An 18,588-nucleotide genomic window follows, 5' to 3' on the forward strand; every position below is an offset into this window, starting at 1 on the left:
ACATTTCTTTGTTAATTTATTTTTTTTTTTTGAGTATGTAAATTCAATTGAAATTTCATCTTCTGTGAATTTTTGCTTTGGTTTGGCAAAAATCTGAGATGATGCTCAAGAGAATGCCAAAATTCCTCCTTTCTCTTTATACGTAGAGTAACATCAAGTTTTGATGTGAAGTTAATCAATCAACACTCGTATACACAACAACAACAACAAAGGTATTACCCGACTAAGTGAAAGACACAACAAGTAAGAGCGTGCTAAGTTCAGCCGGGTCGAATCCTATATACCCTCTACCATGGATCGCATTTGTCGAGTTCTTAGGCAAACAAAGAATATTAAATGGGAACTGTTATGCTTTTGGAGCTATATCAAGTTATAGTCCGATTCGGACGATAAATGAATGAATATTGTAGCAGTCATTGTGTATTATTTCAGTTCATTCAGATAAGAATTGCGCCTTGTAGGGGTTCAAGAAACAAATTCGGGAGATCAATTTATATGGGAGCTGTATCAAACTATTGATAGTTTCAGACCATATTAGACACGTACGTTGAAGGTCATGAGCAAAGCCGTTGTACAAAATTTCTTTCAAATCGGATGAGAATTGCGCCCTCTAGAGGCTCAAGAAGTCAAGATCCCAGATCGGTTTATATGGCAGCTATATCTGGTTATGTACTGATTTGCAACGTACTTAGCACAGTTATTGGAAGTCATAGCAAAACACCTCATGCAAAATTTCAGCCAAATGGGATGAGAATTTTGCGCTCTATTGGGTCAAGAAGTCAAGATCCAAGATCGTTTGTTATGACAGCTAAACCATATTCTGAACAGATTTGAATCGTATTTAAAACAGTTGTGATACCGAAACACTATGTGCAACATTTCAGTCAAATCGGATGAGAATTCAAGAAATCAAGACCCAAGATAGGTTTTCATGGCAGCTATATCAAAACATGGACCGATATGGCCCATTTACAATCCCAACCGACCTACACTAATACGAAGTATTTGGGCAAAATTTCAAGCGCCTAGCTTTACTCCTTCAAAAGTTAGCGTGCTTTCGACAGACAGACAGACGGACGGACATGACTAGATCGACTTAAAACGACATGACGATCAAGAATATATATACTTGATGGGGTCTCAGACGCATATTTCGAGGTGTTACAAACAGAGTGACGAAATTAGTATACCCCCATCCTATGGTGGAGGGTATAAAAACGATACTCAAGAGATCCCCAAATGTTTTTTTTTCTCTTTGGGCCATTTAAAAAACCCACTGTTAACTTTAATCGCAGTTTAACGACAAGTTTTGATATGAAGTGACTCAATCAACACTCAGCGCGTGTCCAACAAGACGTTTATTAACAAGCTAAAACAAAGGCATATAAACAAAAACCTGACTCAAATACTCATATGTATATAGTCGTTGAAATACAAATTTTATTTAAAAAAAATTTCAAATACAATTTTTTTTTTTAAACAATAAATAAAAATTATGAAGCCACTTGGTTGTTGAATATCGAAATTAGAGTAAATCCACAGAATTTTACTCTATCATCAAACGCAATAAAAATTTTCTAGTTATAAAACTAAAATGTCCGACGATCAACTTTACGAACATGTCTACTATTCAAAAAGAACTCCAACGTTGGATGCGTAAGTATCTGTGTCATAAAAGATCAACAATTGTTTATGATTTATAAGATCGTCTCAATAATGGCAACCGTTTCATCCATTTTCAGTTACCAAACACCGAAACTACTGCAGCAGACTCAAGAGCAAGCCGATGAGATCGTTGAAATCATGTGTGAAAATATCAACAAAGTTATGGCACGTAAAATAAAGCTTGAGGATTTAAATGAAACTGCAGAATCAGTGGAAAGATTAGCATCGAACTTTCAAGTGGGAGCTGTTAAAGTAAAGCGCAAAAAATGGTGGGCTCAAATGAGGGCAAAGATAGCTTTGGGTGTTGCAGTTTTTATCTTTATTCTCTTTGTAATCGGTAAGTTTGGTATTATTCGAAATCAACGAAAAGTCGTCTTAGCTTTATCGAAACGCACACACTTAGAAACATTCTTTTGTACTTCCGTTTGTATCCTTCCTTTGTAATTCCGTTTGCCACACCAGGTAATATTGATCTTAGACCTTGTAAAGTATATATGAAGACATTTTTAATCGATCGAGCGATACCCGTCCGCATGTCTTTTAAAATGTCCACTAAATCAGTTTGTTTTGAAATACACCTTCTTTATATCGATGGTTTAATATAAAAAGCGCCTAACTCAATTTTTATACCCTCCACCATAGAATGGGGGTATACTAATTTTGTCATTCTGTTTATAACTCCTCGAAATATTCGTCTAAGACCCCATAAAGTATATATAGATTCTTGATCGACATGACATTTTATGTCGATCTAGCCATGTCCGTCCGTCTGTCTGTCGAAAGCACGCTAATCGAAGGCGTAAAGTTAGCCGTTTGAAATTTTGCACAAATACTTCTTATTAGTGTAGGTCAGTTGGGATTGTAAATGGGCTATATCGGTACATGTTTTGATATAGCTGCCATATAAACCGATCTTGGGTCTTGACTTCTTGAGCCTCTAGAGGGCGCAATTCTCACCTGATTTTCCACGTGGTGTTTTGGTAGCACTTCCAACAACTGTGCTAAGTATGGTCTAAATCGATGCATAACCTGATATAGCTGCCATATAAACCGATCTGGGGTCTTGACATCTTCAGCTTTTAGAGGGCACAATTCTTATCCGATTTGGTTGTAATTTTGCACGTGGTGTTTTGGTATTACTTCCAACAACTGTGCTAATGTGGTCTAAATCGGTGCATAACCTGATATAGCTACCATATAAACCGATCTTGGGTCTTGACTTCTTAAGCTTCTAGAGGGCGCAATTCTCACCTGATTTTGCACCTGGTGTTTTGATATCACTTCCAACAACTGTGCAAAGTATGGTCTAAATCGGTGCGCAGCCTGATATAGCTGCCATATAAACCGAGCTGGGGTCTTGAATCCCTTAGCTTTTAGGGGGCACAATTCTTATCCGATTTGGTTGTAATTTTGCACATGGTGTTTTGGTATTACTTCCAACAACTGTGCTAAGTATGATTTAAATCGGTTTATAACCTGGTATAGCTGTCATATAAACCGATCTTGGGCCTTGACATCTTGAGCCTCTAGAGGACGCAATTCTTATCCGATTTGGCAGAAATGTCTACAACGGCTTCTCTCATGACCTTCAACATACGTGTCCAAAATGGCCTGAATCGATCTATAGCTTGATACAGCTCCCATATAAACTGATCTCCGAGTTTGCTTCTTGAGCCTCTACAAGGCGCAATTCTTATCCCAATGATCAGCATTCAATTAATTAATGGTCCGGATTGGACTATAACTTGATGTAGCTCCAATAGCATAACAGTTCTTATTCATTATTCTTTGATTGCCTAAAAAGAGATACCGCGCAACTCGACAAATGCAATCCATGGTGGAGGGTATATAAGAATCGGCCCGGTCGAACTTAGCACGCTCTTACCTGTTTTTTTAACAGCATTTTTTGTCAGATACAACTTGCCTCCACATTTCAAATGGATTTAAAAAGGCGGTCTCACGCGAACAGCTGATAATAGCCGGCCAATTTAACGGTATTATCAAGACACATTCATTAACAGGTAGTGGCAGTTGCCCAACAACAAAATCTTTAGTGCACTATCTATCAAAATCAATGATTAGTGCAGCTCTGATTTTGTGTATGTTACTAGTCCGCGCCATTATTCGTTGTTTGTGTGTATTATGGTTCTTAACTATAATACACACTCACAACCATGGCGAAACAATTAAAGGTGGTCTCATTTGTACAACAACCACAAATCATAAGGTGCAATCCGTCATCTTGCCATCAAACTGATCGACGTTTTGCCAATACACACAAAGAAATTTGTGTGCATGTGTGTATACGTGTGCGTACATGAGCAGAGAATATGCGAGAAAGAAGATAACAACAAAGAGATCGCAAACAAAAATCTGTCATCTTATTATCGTCAAAGCTGGCCGGCTGCTGACAGCTGTTCGCGTGAGACCAACTTCTTAAATTCGCCTTGACTCACAACCAAAACTCGTTGACAGATAATGCACTTCGCGAGAAATGATTGTACCCAGCTGTTTACGGTACACTACCTGGTAATTATGTCATGGGTATAATGATGTCAATTCTGTGTTTACATCACAGATGTTTAGAGTTGGGCAATGGGTAAATACCCAAAAGGTATTCACCCATTTATACCCAAAACTGGGTATTTATAATTTTGCCGATATCTTGGACATAAAAATATATTCCAAACAATTTTTTGTGATTTCGTATTCTTTGTATATAAACGTGATTTTCTGATCTCATAAAATCGGATCTCCAGACTTAAAGTCTTGAGGCAATAAATTGGTAATTTTTCAACCGTTTCCGATAAAATTTGGCACGGTGATTTCTGGTAGACCCCTACATACTTTAGTGAGGTATGGTTCAGATCGGACTATATTTGGATATAGCTGCCCTTAGACCGGCCTCCCGATCTCCCGATATATAGCATTGAGGCCATAAAAGATCAATTTTTTATCCGAAGTCGATAAAATTTGGCATATTGTGTTCTGGTAGACCCCTACCCATTCCTGTCAATTGTTGTCACGATCCGACCATATTTGGATATAGCTGCCATATAGACCGATCTCTCGATATAGTGCAATGAGCCTATCTAGGGAGCATTTTTCATCCGATTTGGATGAGCAGTTATTGAGATTCATAACAGAACACTATGTGCAAATTTTCAGCCAAATCAGACAAGAATTGCGGCTTCCAAGGGGCTCAAGAAGTCAAATCGAGGGATCGGTTTATATGGGAGCTATATCAAGTTCTTTAACGATTTGAACCGTACTTAGCACAGTAGCTGGAAGTCATAATACAGCACCATGTGCAAAATTTCAGCCAAATCCGACAAAAATTTCGGTTTCCAGGGTCTCAAGAAGTCAAATCGGGAGATCGGCTTATATGGGAGGCATCTTAGGCATCTAAATCTGAAACGATATGGCCCATTTGCAATCCCCGACCTTCGCCTAAATTCTCCATTAACGCAAACTGGTCCAGAGATCAGCAAAGTAGTAACCTTGCTGAATAGCAACAAGGCAGTAGGGGCTGATGGGTAACCAGCTGAACAATTAAAGACCGACGTGACACGTTTTTTGCATCCGATTTTCTGCCTTATTTAGCCTAGAATGAGATCAGCATATCACTAACCCTGCTGAATAGCAACAAGGCAGTAGGGGCTGATGGGTAACCAGCTGAACAATTTAAGACCGAGGCGAAACGTTGTTGCAGCGTATGTATCCGCTTTTTTGCCCAATTTTAAGAGAAGAACGCGTACCCAATTTTTGAAAACTCAGTGTATGTACTCGGAGGGCACCGTGCAGCAGAGGTTAGCATGTCCGACTATGAGGCTGAACGCCTAAGTTCAAGAAAAAATTTTTCTCCAAAAAATTTTTCTCCAAAAAAAGAAAATTGACTTTCAAAGTAAAAGTCCTCTGTCTTTGGAGAAATTTCTATTTTGTCTCTAAAGAAGTTTTTATCGAATTTCAGTCTTAATTGAAAATTTTATTAAAATTGTTTCTTGAAAATGTTTTATCTAAATTCTGGCTTAAAGTAAGTTATCGATTTTTATCCGATTGAGAAAAATAAATTGTTACCCAAACTATTGTCTGTTGGCAACTGAATGTTCTCTTCTGCTGTGCTTGTTGGCTGTGTGGCGAAATATATCTTCGCCCAACTTTTTATGTATTTTTTGAAAATCCTTCTCACGTCAGATGGTAAGTCGATGATATGCAACATCTCGAGAGTGAATCTTCGTCTCTAGTTGTTCTCTTGAGCTGAGATTTCCACGTCGTTGAAGTTTGGCTTATGACCAGTCAATACACAGTGTGCTGCTAGAACAGTTTTTTGCTCGATTGATTTATCCTTGGGTTTTTGGGTCAGATTTTTGTGCAGATAACCCAGCTTTTAAGTTTGTCATCTGAAAAAATTTTCTTTAGCAAAATCAATGTAGGAAAAGGTTGGAGCGATCCAGTAGACAAAGCTGACCAGCACCTGCAGCTTGCACAGTTGTCACGGATACAATGTGCTATGTAAGGATCGCTCAAGGAATGGTGGGATTAGCCATCATGATACACCATTCCGAGCAATATAGAGCCATCTCGCCTGAGCCTGGCGCTAGTGACGCCAACACGAAGTGCATGGGGATAGCAGTCAGGTTCGTCGCTGCTGAGATAGAACTATACAAGTTTGGTCTTGATTTTTTTTACAGTTTTTCGGATTTTATTATGCGATTTTGAGCTTGTTCTTTGAAAAAAAAAAAACATAGGAGTTGCACTTATTTGAATTTTTGTGCCATAATCTTCAATACTGTATACTCAGCTCGAAAAATTTTTTCGCTTCAAAAATTGCAAATTTTCATAAGGGGTTAGCCTTTGCTAAAAAAATGCCAAAAAATAAAATGTGAAATTCTAAGTAATACTGTTTATTGTACGAATCTTCCTTGAATTTCGAATTGTGGAATGCTGGAAAATTTTCGAAATTCGAAAAAATGAAGGAGTTACAGCGTTTTTGTCTTTGAAAATGACTTTGAACTTTTAAGCTCGAAAAAATTGTTTCAGTGATGTTTTTCCAACAAAACTTTATAGTATTGCTTCATTCAGCACCTCTACGGAAAGAGATTTTCCTCATGAATCCAACGGTGTCCTTAGAATTTTGAAAATTCGCAAAACAAAAGGTGTTACAGCAATTTCAAACTTACCTTGATTTTTTGCCATTTTTCGGATTCTATTATGCAATTTTGAGCTTGTTTATTGAAGAAAAAAGATAGGAGTTACACTAATCTGAATTTTTGTGCAATAATCTTCAATGCTGTATACTCAACTCGAAAAATTTTTTTCGCATCAAAAAATTGAAAATTTTCATAAGGGGTTAGCCTATGCTAAAAAAATGCAAAAAAAATAAAATGTGAAATTGTAAATAATTCTGTTTATTGTACGAATCTTCTTCGAATTTCGAATAACGGAATGCTGAAAATTTTTCCAAATTCGAAAAAATGAAGGAGTTACAGCGTTTTTGGCCTTGAAAACGACTATGAATTTTTACGCCCAAGCAAAAATGGATTTTGGCGATGTTTTTCACAGAAAACTTTACAGTATTGCTTCGTCCAGCACCTCTACGGAAAGTGGATTTCCTCGCAAAACGAACGGTGTTTGACAAATTCTGAAGTTTGCTAAACTAAGAAAGTTACAGAATTGTAAACTCAAGTTGTTTTTTTTTTTTAATTTTTGGGTATGAATTATGCGATTTTGAAGCAATACTCTAACGTTTTCATGAAAACAGAAAAGGGTATTACTTTGTCAAGCACCATTACGGAGAATGATTTTCTTAACGAATCCAACGCTGTCCTCAGAATTTTGGAATTCGCAAAACAAAAGATGTTACAACAATTTCAAACTCACCTTGATTTTTTTTACCATTTTTCGTATATTAATTATGTGATTTTGAGCTTGATTTTTAAAGAAAAAACATAGGAGTTGCACTAATCCGATTTTTTTGCCATAATCCTCAAAACTGTATACTCAACTCGAAAAATTTTTTCGCATCAAAAATTGCAAATTTTGCAAAAAAAATGCAAAAAAATAAAATGTAAAATATTCAGTAATTCTGTTTATTTTACGAATGGTCTTCGAATTTCGAACTGCGGAACGCTGGAAATTTTTCGAAATTCGAAAAAATGAAGGAGTTACAGCGTTTTTGGCCTTGAAAACGACTATGAATTCATAAGCCCAAGGAAGAGAAGCCCAGCTCTACAGGAAGAGATTTTCCTCACGAATCCAACTTCTTCGTTTTTTGGAATTTGGAAAATTTGAAGGCATGCCGCAGTTCGAAATTCGAAGTCCATTCGTAAAATGAACAGAATTACTTAAAATTTCACATTTTATGCATTTCTTTTTAGCAAAGGCTAACCCCTTATGAAAATTTGCAATTTTTGATGTGGAAAAATTTTTTGAGTTGAGTATACAGGACTGAAGATTATGGCACAAAAAATTCAGATTAGTACAACTATTATTTTCTTCATAAAAGAAGCTCAAAATTGCTGTAACATCTTTTGTTTTGCGAATTTCAAAATTCTGAGGACACCGCTGGATTCGTGAAGAAAATCTATTTCCGTAATGGTACTGGACGAACTAGCAATGCTCTTTTCTATTTCCACAAAAATGTTAGAGTATTGCTTCAAAATCGCATAATTCATATACCAACTAGAAGTGAAAATCGGGCGATATACATATATGACAGTATATCTAAATCTAGGCCGATTTCTATGAAATTCACCAGATGATGTCCAGAGTCATAAGAAAATACTTCCTGCCAAGTTTTGAGAGAATCGGTTAAAAAATGAGCACTTTTTTGCAATATTTTTCAAAATCGGACGAATATATATGGGAGCTATACCTAAATCTGAACCGATTTCGACTAAACTTCTCAGATACTGTGACAGTTGTCCAGGAAAGCGTTGTGCAAAATGTTGGCAAGATGGGTCAATAAATGCGCTTGATGTGACTCTGGAATCAATTACTCTAGAAATTACCGGTTTCTCTAGAAATTCCCGATTTCTAGAAATCGTGAAAACTCTGGACCGATTTCTATGAAATCCACCGGTAATATTAAGATTCCTGCCTCTGCAACCGCATTTATTAACCAATCTTGCTAAAATTGTGCACAAGTCTTTTCTCAATGCCTACCACAATATCTATGAAGTTTGGTCAAAATCGGTTCAGATATAGATATAGCTCCCATATATATGTTCATCAGATTTTGGCTAATTTGCAATAATGTTGTCTTTTGTCAACCGTATTTATTACAGTTTGAACATATTTGCTCGAAATTTAATACGGATTGTTTGAAAACCCATCCGAAAACAACCGCCGAGGTACATCAATATTGTTTCAGAATTAGATATAGCTCCCACTATGTACCTAAAGTGTAGGTGTAGGGTATTATAAAGTCGGCACCGCCCGACTTTTGCCTTTTCTTACTGGTTTTTATTTAAATTTTTTATTTCTTTATTCTTTTTTTGAATCGTTTACATATGCATTAAATACAGCAATGCAAAGAATCTTAAGACACATGTTGTTAGTATAATAAAAATAGATTTGTAAAAATTTTAATCGAGTGTACAAATTAAAGTGATATGTTAGCTTAAAAAAAAGGACTACAAACAAAAGAGAAGAAAACTTCCCTTTCATACTTATAAAATGGACGGTTGGAGGAGGGATTGAATAAAAAAGCTACACAAACAGTTTAGAATGTAATACACATAGTGTTGGAATGAAACTCTTATATTAAGGCACTCGAAAATAAGGTTCACGGTTAGAACTTGAAGAATTTTGAAGCCAATAGTTATGGAAATTGAATAGTGCTTATCTTTACTCATCTTATTTGATATAAACTCTATATACCAGCGAGCTAAGCATCTAAGAGAGCTGCCAGTTATGCTGCTTAACTTCTCAAGGAGTCTAATTCTGCCAGCTATACTACCAACCATTTCACTGAGAGTATTCTGAAATTCTTCAAATGCCAACTGTGGATACCTTAACTTAATAATCCAATGTTGAAAGATTTATGTGGCATATAATAATAATATAGTGTAATAAAACATTCTTAACTAATCGACTAATCGATAAAAAAAATGTATTCATCTATAAAATGAACGAAATAGTTTGAAGAAATTTTTTTCGAGAAAAAATTGTTTGTTATTAGGCATAGCTGATTTCGTGTTCATAAGCTCGTCCCTGCCAATCTTCCCTGTCGGGCAGAGCATGATGGCGCAGTCCACATAAGCGTGGACCAAAACGTAAAATTATCATTATGACACCGACAATAAAAAGGGCCAATGCAGCTACAGCTGGGTACAGAGTTATAAATGCCATTGCTTAGTTGTTGATTGATTGATTATAAATTTTGGAAGAATATTAGTATGAGCTGATGATGATTTTGTTTTGAGCAATTTGTATGCTTTTTAGCTTAAATATCGCTTTCGCGTTTTGTTTGCAATTCAACGTACTCCTCCCGTTGCCTCTGTTGATGTAAGCCACGACCTTCTGGGCGTGGTGGTCGACTTTGGTATTGTTGGTGCTGATGCTGATGTATGGGAACTTCTTCGCTCTGGGTTATAACGTCTTCAGGGAAAATACGAGGTGCAGGCTAAAGAGGGGAAAACAATAGCAAATTAATGATAAATAATGAAGATAGCTCTATTTCGACATAAGACATTTTTATCGTACAAAGCAGTTCCAATATCACACTGAACTAAAGTTAAAACAATGCAGCGGCACACTAAAAGAATAAATTTTTGGTTTCCTGGCGGAGATAGATGAACCGATTTAAGAGAAATTCGGTTTTGTATCTTTAAAGTCTACAAAAAAAACGTGAATCTGATATCTAACTTTGTGGTCGAGGTACCTGGGGGAACGCCCCACCCTAAACCCGCTAAGGCGTTATTTGTAAAAAACTGAATGGTTTCTAGGGGTAGAGCACGCATCTAATTCAAAAATATTAGGTCCCAAGTAACTGAAGTTTATTTTCACCCCAAAAAGCGTGAAATGTGACCAATTAAGACAATATGAGTGTCAAATAATAGTAGACAGCTGATAATGATCGAATCAAGCATTGCCTACAGGGATAACCTTGTCATCATGGTGGTTTCGTTTTCTTTCTACTATTATAAACTAAGGAAGACATTGAGTAAACTGTCGAGATATGCAGGTGATGTCCAATGGACTTTGTGGTCATTGGTTATTTAAAGACGCCAATAACTCGCCTTGTCAAATCGAGCATTATAAGAGCCGGCGTTGCCCGGTCTCTCACTGAGACTGACTCTCCGCTCGATACCGCTGAATATCCGCAACTGCCGTTGCATCTACTCCGTATGGTGCATTCAACTATCCCCAACCTGTTGACGCGCTCGGTAGCTCGCAGCTAAGCTTATCGTGACAGCAATGAACATCACACAGATTGGACCTCAATTTTCCAGCCTGTTTGGTGCTCACAGCTATCCGTGCCGGGATAGTGTTTCGGCCGATTGTCTCCTGTAAATGCATGGTCTGATATCAGGCTCAGCTTGATGTCCACCCAGAGGGTCAAAATCCCTGTTCTAGATGGAGCTCATGTTCTCTCAAGAAGTCATGTACTTGGGCGTGATGATCGGAGACTGAGTTGGAGAAGGAATTTCGAGGAGAGCGTAAAAAGGGGACTGAATTTGCTCCACCCCGATTGCAACACATAGGTGGGAGTTAGTATCTTAGGCCAGGAAGAGTCAGCTAAATGTTTATGTCAGTGTTGCGGCCAATTGTCACCTATAGATGTGAGTTCTGGCATCAGGCTCTGGGTAGGTGTGTTATTCGTAGAATGAACGAAAAACTACAGGGTATTGTTATCGATGCAAAAGAGGCTGTCCGATCGGACTATCGCGACATACGTGGACATCGTGTAAAGATGCGTTGCCCCATATGAAGTCAAGACTTGTTGTGTGTGGGATGCAAAGAACAACTTCGAATCAAGAGAAAGGCTTTCATGAGTTTCTGGGTCCGCCGCCATTATTTTGTGGCAGGGAACGGTGAAGAGAACGGCAAGCTATCCTGGAATCGATCGTTTATAAGTGCTACTGAATCGGTAAACCCATTCTTGTTCGACCTCTTTGGTAGAATAGACGCTTCCAACGATGGCCAACGGGCCGTGAGCTGGTTGGACAAGCTCCTATGGCTGAAATTTTCACGGAGGATGCTATCCTGGAATCGATCGTTTATAAGTGCTACTGAATCGGCAAACCCATCCTTGTTCGACCTCTTTGGTAGAATAGACGCTTCCAACGATGGCCAACCGAGCGTGGGCTGGTTGGCCAAACATCTATGGCTGAAATTTTCACGGAGGAAGACAGCATTTACCTTAGGGTCAAGGAAGTATGTCCTCTAGCTATTGATAAGAGTTGTAACTGGTCATTGCAATGTAAAATCTTGGACGTTCCACTGGACACAGAGATGCGGTTTGTGGTATTGAGATGGAGTTGGAGACTTTTGAGCATAATTTATGTCACTATCCTGCCTTCTTTGCGGAGATAAGACATAGGATAATGGATGAACACCTTTTTTCGTGCCAGGCTCATATGTTCTTATCATTCTGAACAACTGTAGGAGCTCAATACCACGGTTGTATGTACCGTATTGACCAAATGAAGTCCTTCATCGTCAAGGGCTGTCGCCTCAGTGCTCAACAACAACAATTGTAGGAGCCTGTAATGAGTGACCGGAGAAAACACTTCCTATGCGGGCTCAAGTCGGTCGTTGTTGTTATTGTAATAGCCACGTTTTTATATAAGGAGGTAGTGATCCTCGTCAAGCTCGTTTATTTAGGTCCATAGGACCGAACGCCGCTGAATCGTTATGGCCATTGGTTATTTAATGGCGCCAATAGTTGGCCTTATCATACGAAAACCACAGGCATTCAGCATTTACGCAAGATCCGGAGCCAACACCTTCTCTCTGAGACTCTCCATTCCATACCGCTGATTGTCAGCTACTACTGTTGCAGCTATTATGTATACGAAGCATTCCACTATCCGCAACCCTGCAGCTCGCAACTGAGATTCTCGTGTTGGCGATAAATATCACATACATAGGAACTTAAAGTTCCAAGCCGTTTGGTGCTCATAGTAATCCCGTGCCCTTCGATGTTGTTGTAGCAGGGTGTTGTGAACTGAGATGCCAGTCCTTGTCGATGAAGGACTCCTTTGGGTCAATCCGGTACGTACAACCGTACCATGGGCTTGTGCCCTTAGTTGCCATGTGCTTTAGTTTCCATTTCCTTCTCTTCTACATTCTACGTTTTTTAACCGCAGTATGGTGAAAGTCAAAAAGTTTTTTTCTGCTTCTCTTAAAGGACGAACACAATGGTCGACGGAAGGTCGACGAGTGAAGGTGCTAACGATAGGATTACTAAAAGCGTTTCCTTCTACATAACCTAACCAATCGTACATCTGGATACATAACCGGAACCTAGCCAACAAATTAAGGGGAAGACCAAAACACAGCTACAACAACAACAAAGTTCAAGCAGATCTAGACAACATTCATGCAGACACGGTAGCAGATGCGGTAAATGGCTACCAGGAGAATGTAGTCCTTGGAGAACGACCGCCTCCCATTGCACCTGAAGAAATTGACCTGCCCCGGCAAACCGGAGTAGTTCTGGCTCAATTACGTTCCGGCGGATGCAGCCTCTTTAACTCCTACAGAGCAAGAATTGATGCCGACGTGCAAGATGTATGTCCCGATTGTTTAACTGCGTAGCCAGACCCACTCGACTCTGACCCAGATCCCTGTGGACGCACCTCATCTTAGTCGCATCTTAGGTCTTGACACTCAACAGAATCAAGCAGGCGAAAGATAGAACACAACAAACTGCTACAACAACAAAATTCACATCTGCGGTTGGGTTTGCATACCGGGATATGTCCAGGATCATAATCAAAGACTAATCAAAGACTGTTCCCTCTCCGCAGTCCCTATAAAAGATTCGACCCGGAATTTTATACTTGCTTCCCTTAGGTTGGGTACAAAAAGATAGTGCGATTTCTTATCCGCCACCTTGCCACTGTGGACATAGACCTAAACCAGTAATCGGTTTGTGAAATTGCAAAATTGCCCATAAAGCTTCCATTTCCATCACAAGGGGCCTCCTTTTTGTTGCGCAGTCCGAACGGTTTGCCGCTGAGCGAAACCATTATAGTAGAGAAGTTTACACAGCTGATTACGTAAGGTGAATAACATACAAGTATCAGCAGCACGAGGAGGAGATAACCACCGCTGAAAATTGTTTCTGATCTTCTCTCCTTGCTGCTCAAAAAATCCCTAAGTTGTTAGCTTTTTGTCCCTAAGTTGCTTCAAATCTGGTATCTGCGGGAGTTTTTTAGTTGTGAAAGCCTGACATTGACAAAGGACATGTTCCAATGTCTTATCATCTTTCGAACAGACGCTATCACTTACCGACCCTTTTTGCATAAGAGCGCCTGCAGTCTTATGTGACCCGAAATGATAGCGAAAGCCATACTGACCTCCTTCTTCTTCCTCTCAGTAAAAGCCACAATTTCTCCATCCATAGGGGTTTCGATTGTAGCCCACGCCCTGAAAGCGGACTGCGTCACCCCGATAGCTTTTGCATTCACCAAGTTTACTGATGCCAGTCCCCTAACCCATAATTTGGTTACCACATTGTCTAAAACCTACCTCTAAGGAGGAGCTTGGGTGTACCCAGACCCAGGACTTCGAAACGTGCCCCAAATTCGAATGTCCTAGGTCATTCCGTAAAGTACACTTAAACCTGGGCATGCCAGTGACGTTTTTTTTTTTATAGATTGATGAATCATATTAATTAAATTCTAATAAATCCGAGGCCCCAATTAAATACCATAGCAGATACTCAAGATTCTACATACCTGCAATTTTTGAAAATATGAGACGTCTTTCAGTTCAGTTAAATCCAATGGTGGTTGCTTATGTGGCGTTGCAGTCCAAATCGAAACTAGCCAACGATTTCCCGTATGTCTATCTTGCCAATATTTCCTATGCTTGGAGCAGCAACCCAGAATGATATTCAACAATATAATTGAACCAATAAACAATGTGACAATGGTAATTGTTACATAGAAGGGAGAATAGTTCCCATAAATGTGACCCTTAAAATATGTATTATTTTTATAGAGTTCTCGTTCGTCGAGTGTTGACATAGTCTGTTACAGCAGCAGACACGCCGTGAGCCGCAGAGACACAGATAGCGATGGTGGGATAGCGCGTTTTGGAAAGAATTCACTTTCTTGCGGCCAACAACAGCAACAACAAGAATAAGAAACCAGCTCTCAAAAATGTTGTAAACTCATGTGTGGTGCTTTAACATAAACGACGCAGACGTTGGCGTGTGCTTGTGTTGGTGCATTTGATATTGGAATAAGGCAACGTTTGATTGAATATCCACTCGATACAAAAAGATTTCGAAATGTAAAGTTTTCTGAAAGAAAAACAAATTAATTTAATTTAAAATATCAATTAAATGTATCGCTAAAGCAGGTGTAAACAAATAATCCGATTAAAATCATGAAAAAGTTGAGTGTGTGTCACATTCCCAATTAAAACAATGAAAACACTTCAGACACTCCCCAATTTGTTGGTTTAAGCTTGGTTTAGGGTGTGGCGTTGCATGATGGCTTAATGAATCCAATACGACTTATAATCATTGTTTTAGGGAAATTCCTTTATTTAAACTTACTAATAATTTGATCATCAACAAGATTGCAAATGCTTTTATGGGAAAACTTTAAATTCTGTCACAAATTTTTAAATTTGTTGAAGCCCGAAAACAAATATCTTGTCTCTAGAAAAACAAACGAGTAAGTAAGAGAATGAGGTAAATTGTCAAGAAAAAGAGGGTACAGAGCAGTATGATTACTCGGTTATCCATTCACAAATAAACCAACACTTTCGATTCGATTGTCATTGCTAGCAGATTTTTCAGTATGTGCTAAAACAAGCGGCAAAAAGATATTCATTTTACTCTTTAAATATTTTTATATATTAATTTTTATTTGTTTTATGAAACGTTTTAAGGGAATTAAACATTTCGTTTGAATTCCAAGCAAGTTATGGTTATAAAAATCGATTTGATAAGCTGTCGGTAATGTGGTTCAATAAAGTCAGGGATGTATGCGCAAGAAACAATCAATTGAAAACTACAGGCCGTTATATATTTTTTGCGATCCTCGTCAAACACTTAAAGGCGAGTAAGCTCGTTTCGCCACATACGACCGATTGCCGCGGGAACAATGGTACAATAAATATTCTTATTATTTACTTGAGATGCTTTCACGAATTTTTGCCAAATTTTACATTCTGCGAAGTAGAGACATGCATACTCGTGGTCTCCTCTACAACAAAGTTATCGTTTTCGAAATCGATTATTTAATGTCGATAATGTGGTGAGTGAAGACTGCTGGCCGTTAATCAGCCTAAGATTTATATTGAGTCTTTTTTTTTATAACATTGAATGAAAATTAAAAACATAATATAATATGGAGGCATATATCTTTCCTGCAGTGAAATAAGCAGTTAGAACTATCAAAGATGTCATCAACATTTTGGAGATATATGGCCACATCAACAACAGCAATGTGGAAGCCTTGAAGTCACGATCGTTCCACTTTACGGAGCTTTGACTTCTACGACATCTGCTACACCAATAACAACAGATTGAGGATATTGATCAAGCAATTAATATCAATTTTTGAGCATCAGTGTAGAGATTCCGTCTAGCCCCAGCTACTTTTATGATTTATCGTGCAAAAGGTGATTGGTACTTTAACCGATGTTATTGTTATAGTAGCCACATATTCGCGTGTGCAGTAGCGACCTCGTCAAGCTCTAGCAGGTGAACAAGGACGTTCTGGTCCATAGAACCGATCTCCGCATTAACTTTATAGCCATTGGTTATTGCAAATGCAAACTTCTCACATATCACTGAATGCTATCCGAAATTTTAAGCTCAATGATAAAGAGCCTCCTTTTTATAGACGAGTCCGAACGGCGTGCCGCAATGCGACACCACCTTGGGGAGAAGTTTTAACATGTCACAAATGTCGCCAGCAATAGAAGGGCATAACCACCGCTGAAATTATTTTCTGATGTTCTCGCCAAAATTCGAACCCAGGTGTTCAGCATCATAGGCGGTTATGCTAAACTCTACTTTTGGTGTCCTCCATTAATTATTAAAGGCTGCAATAACTCGCCTTGTCATATCGAATATCATAGGCCGGCGCTACCCGGCCTCTCAGAGACTCTTCTCTCGATACCGCTGATAAATGTAGTATGCACAGCGTAATACATTTGTTCTCAACCCGTATCAAGCCACATGTTGAAAATTAACACAAGTTGCATGTGATACTGGATATGACAATCCGAGTTACTGGCGCCTTTAAACAAGTAATGACCTTAATGTTCACGCGGATCGGACCGGAATGAACATGCATACTGTTCCTAGAATTGAGGTCGATTTTCTTCACTTTGTCGACATCATTAGTGAGGGGATGGTTGCAGTTTAGCGGCCAACATACGGCAACATTATGAGTATTTCCCTTGTTGTTGTTGTAGCAGTTTATTGTGCTCTATCTTTCTGTTGAGTGTCAAGACCCAGGAACTCTGTGACTAAGATGGGGTGCGTCCACAGGGATCTGGGTCTGAGTCAAGTGGGTCTGGCCGGGCAGTTAAACAGGTGACGTGTATCGTGCGGTCCCTGGTTATAATCGGGACATACATCTTGCACGTCGACTTCGACCCTTGCTCTGTAGGAGTTGAGGCGGCTGCATCTGCCGGAACGTAATTGAGCCAGAACTTGTCTAGACCTGCTTGATAGGCCGCTTGATCTAGAGGTTCTCTCTTGTAGCGCTGAACCTCACGCTCTAGATCATGTAGATGTACCTTAAGGCTTCTGGGCGGTGGATATCTATCCACAAGATGATGATTTGGATGGTCTCTGCGATAACAGCCCAAAAGGTATTGCTTAGACAGCATGTAGTTATGTCTTCGCACTGGTAGGATCTTTGTCTCCTGATGGAGGTGGTCCACATGGGAACTGAGGAGACAGCCCGCCCCAGTTCGGAGGGCGGCATTCTGACAGATCTGAATATTCCGAGTTGACGAGATCTCCCTGGCGCTGCATAATTTACCACAGACCGGCCAATTGATTTGTTCGTGGTCAACAAGGTTTCTTTGTCTGCACCTCAAGTGCTGCCAGCAAGTGACTTGAGGACTTTGTTTCTACTTTAGAGCTGTCAAATGTGACGCCAAGTATTTTGGGACACTTGATGGTCGGAATCATTTCTCCATCGACCATCACAGTCAGCTCAGTATTCACCTCACGCGTATTTGTAGTGAACAATGTGGCTGAAGATTTGGTGGCGAATATCTTCAGATTTCTTGCAGCGAAATATGAGACAAGCTCGTTGAGGTAGACGTTCAACCTTTCGCAGATGTCATCAATGGGTGGGGGCCTGATGCCATAATCGTACAATCGGCCGCATATGATGCGATCTCTATGCCGTCTGTAGGGGGTGGAATAGAGGATAGGTAGAGGTTAAACAGTTCCGGAGACCCAGCGTTTCAGGCCTGGCTGGAGGGACGTGTAGGCGATGTCCTCAAATAATTTGGCATTGCTGACCGTGTCTAATGCCTTCGATAGGTCCAGTGCCACGAGGACCGTCCTATCACATGGCCTGGGCTGATTGAAGCCACGGCAAATGTGTGCGGTGATAGCATGCAAAGCTGTTGTTGTGCTATGCAGTCTTCGCAATCGATGTTGATGCTCGGCGAATGGAAATTCTCCTACTAGACTCGGGAGGAGTAATGCCTCAAGCGTCTTTGCCACTGGTAAAAATAAAGATTTCCCTTTAAAACCAACAGCAG

The 18,588-nt window shown here is 39.4% G+C and overlaps 3 protein-coding genes across 3 annotated transcripts; 1 reads left to right on the forward strand and 2 right to left on the reverse strand.

The window, feature by feature from the left end:
* The first annotated feature begins 1,503 nt into the window (after window positions 1-1,503).
* On the forward strand, window positions 1,504-4,251 carry LOC106091247 (vesicle-associated membrane protein 2-like). Its single transcript, XM_059368864.1, has 3 exons — window positions 1,504-1,656; window positions 1,743-2,002; window positions 4,244-4,251. Exons 1-3 carry the CDS (start codon window positions 1,595-1,597, stop codon window positions 4,249-4,251), a joined length of 330 nt encoding a protein of 109 aa, XP_059224847.1. The 5' UTR covers window positions 1,504-1,594.
* A 5,116-nt stretch (window positions 4,252-9,367) lies between these two features.
* LOC106091257 (uncharacterized) lies at window positions 9,368-10,105 on the reverse strand. The gene has a single exon (XM_013257728.2). It carries the CDS (start codon window positions 10,015-10,017, stop codon window positions 9,844-9,846), a length of 174 nt encoding a protein of 57 aa, XP_013113182.1. The 5' UTR covers window positions 10,018-10,105; the 3' UTR covers window positions 9,368-9,843.
* LOC106091256 (uncharacterized) lies at window positions 10,015-15,530 on the reverse strand. Its single transcript, XM_013257727.2, has 3 exons — window positions 15,404-15,530; window positions 14,577-15,145; window positions 10,015-10,291 (listed from the first exon to the last, which is right to left on the reverse strand). Exons 2-3 carry the CDS (start codon window positions 14,865-14,867, stop codon window positions 10,112-10,114), a joined length of 471 nt encoding a protein of 156 aa, XP_013113181.1. The 5' UTR covers window positions 14,868-15,145; window positions 15,404-15,530; the 3' UTR covers window positions 10,015-10,111.
* Between the last annotated feature and the right edge of the window lie 3,058 nt (window positions 15,531-18,588).

This window comes from Stomoxys calcitrans, chromosome 1, assembly GCF_963082655.1.
Source record: "Stomoxys calcitrans chromosome 1, idStoCalc2.1, whole genome shotgun sequence".
NCBI lineage: Eukaryota > Metazoa > Arthropoda > Insecta > Diptera > Muscidae > Stomoxys > Stomoxys calcitrans.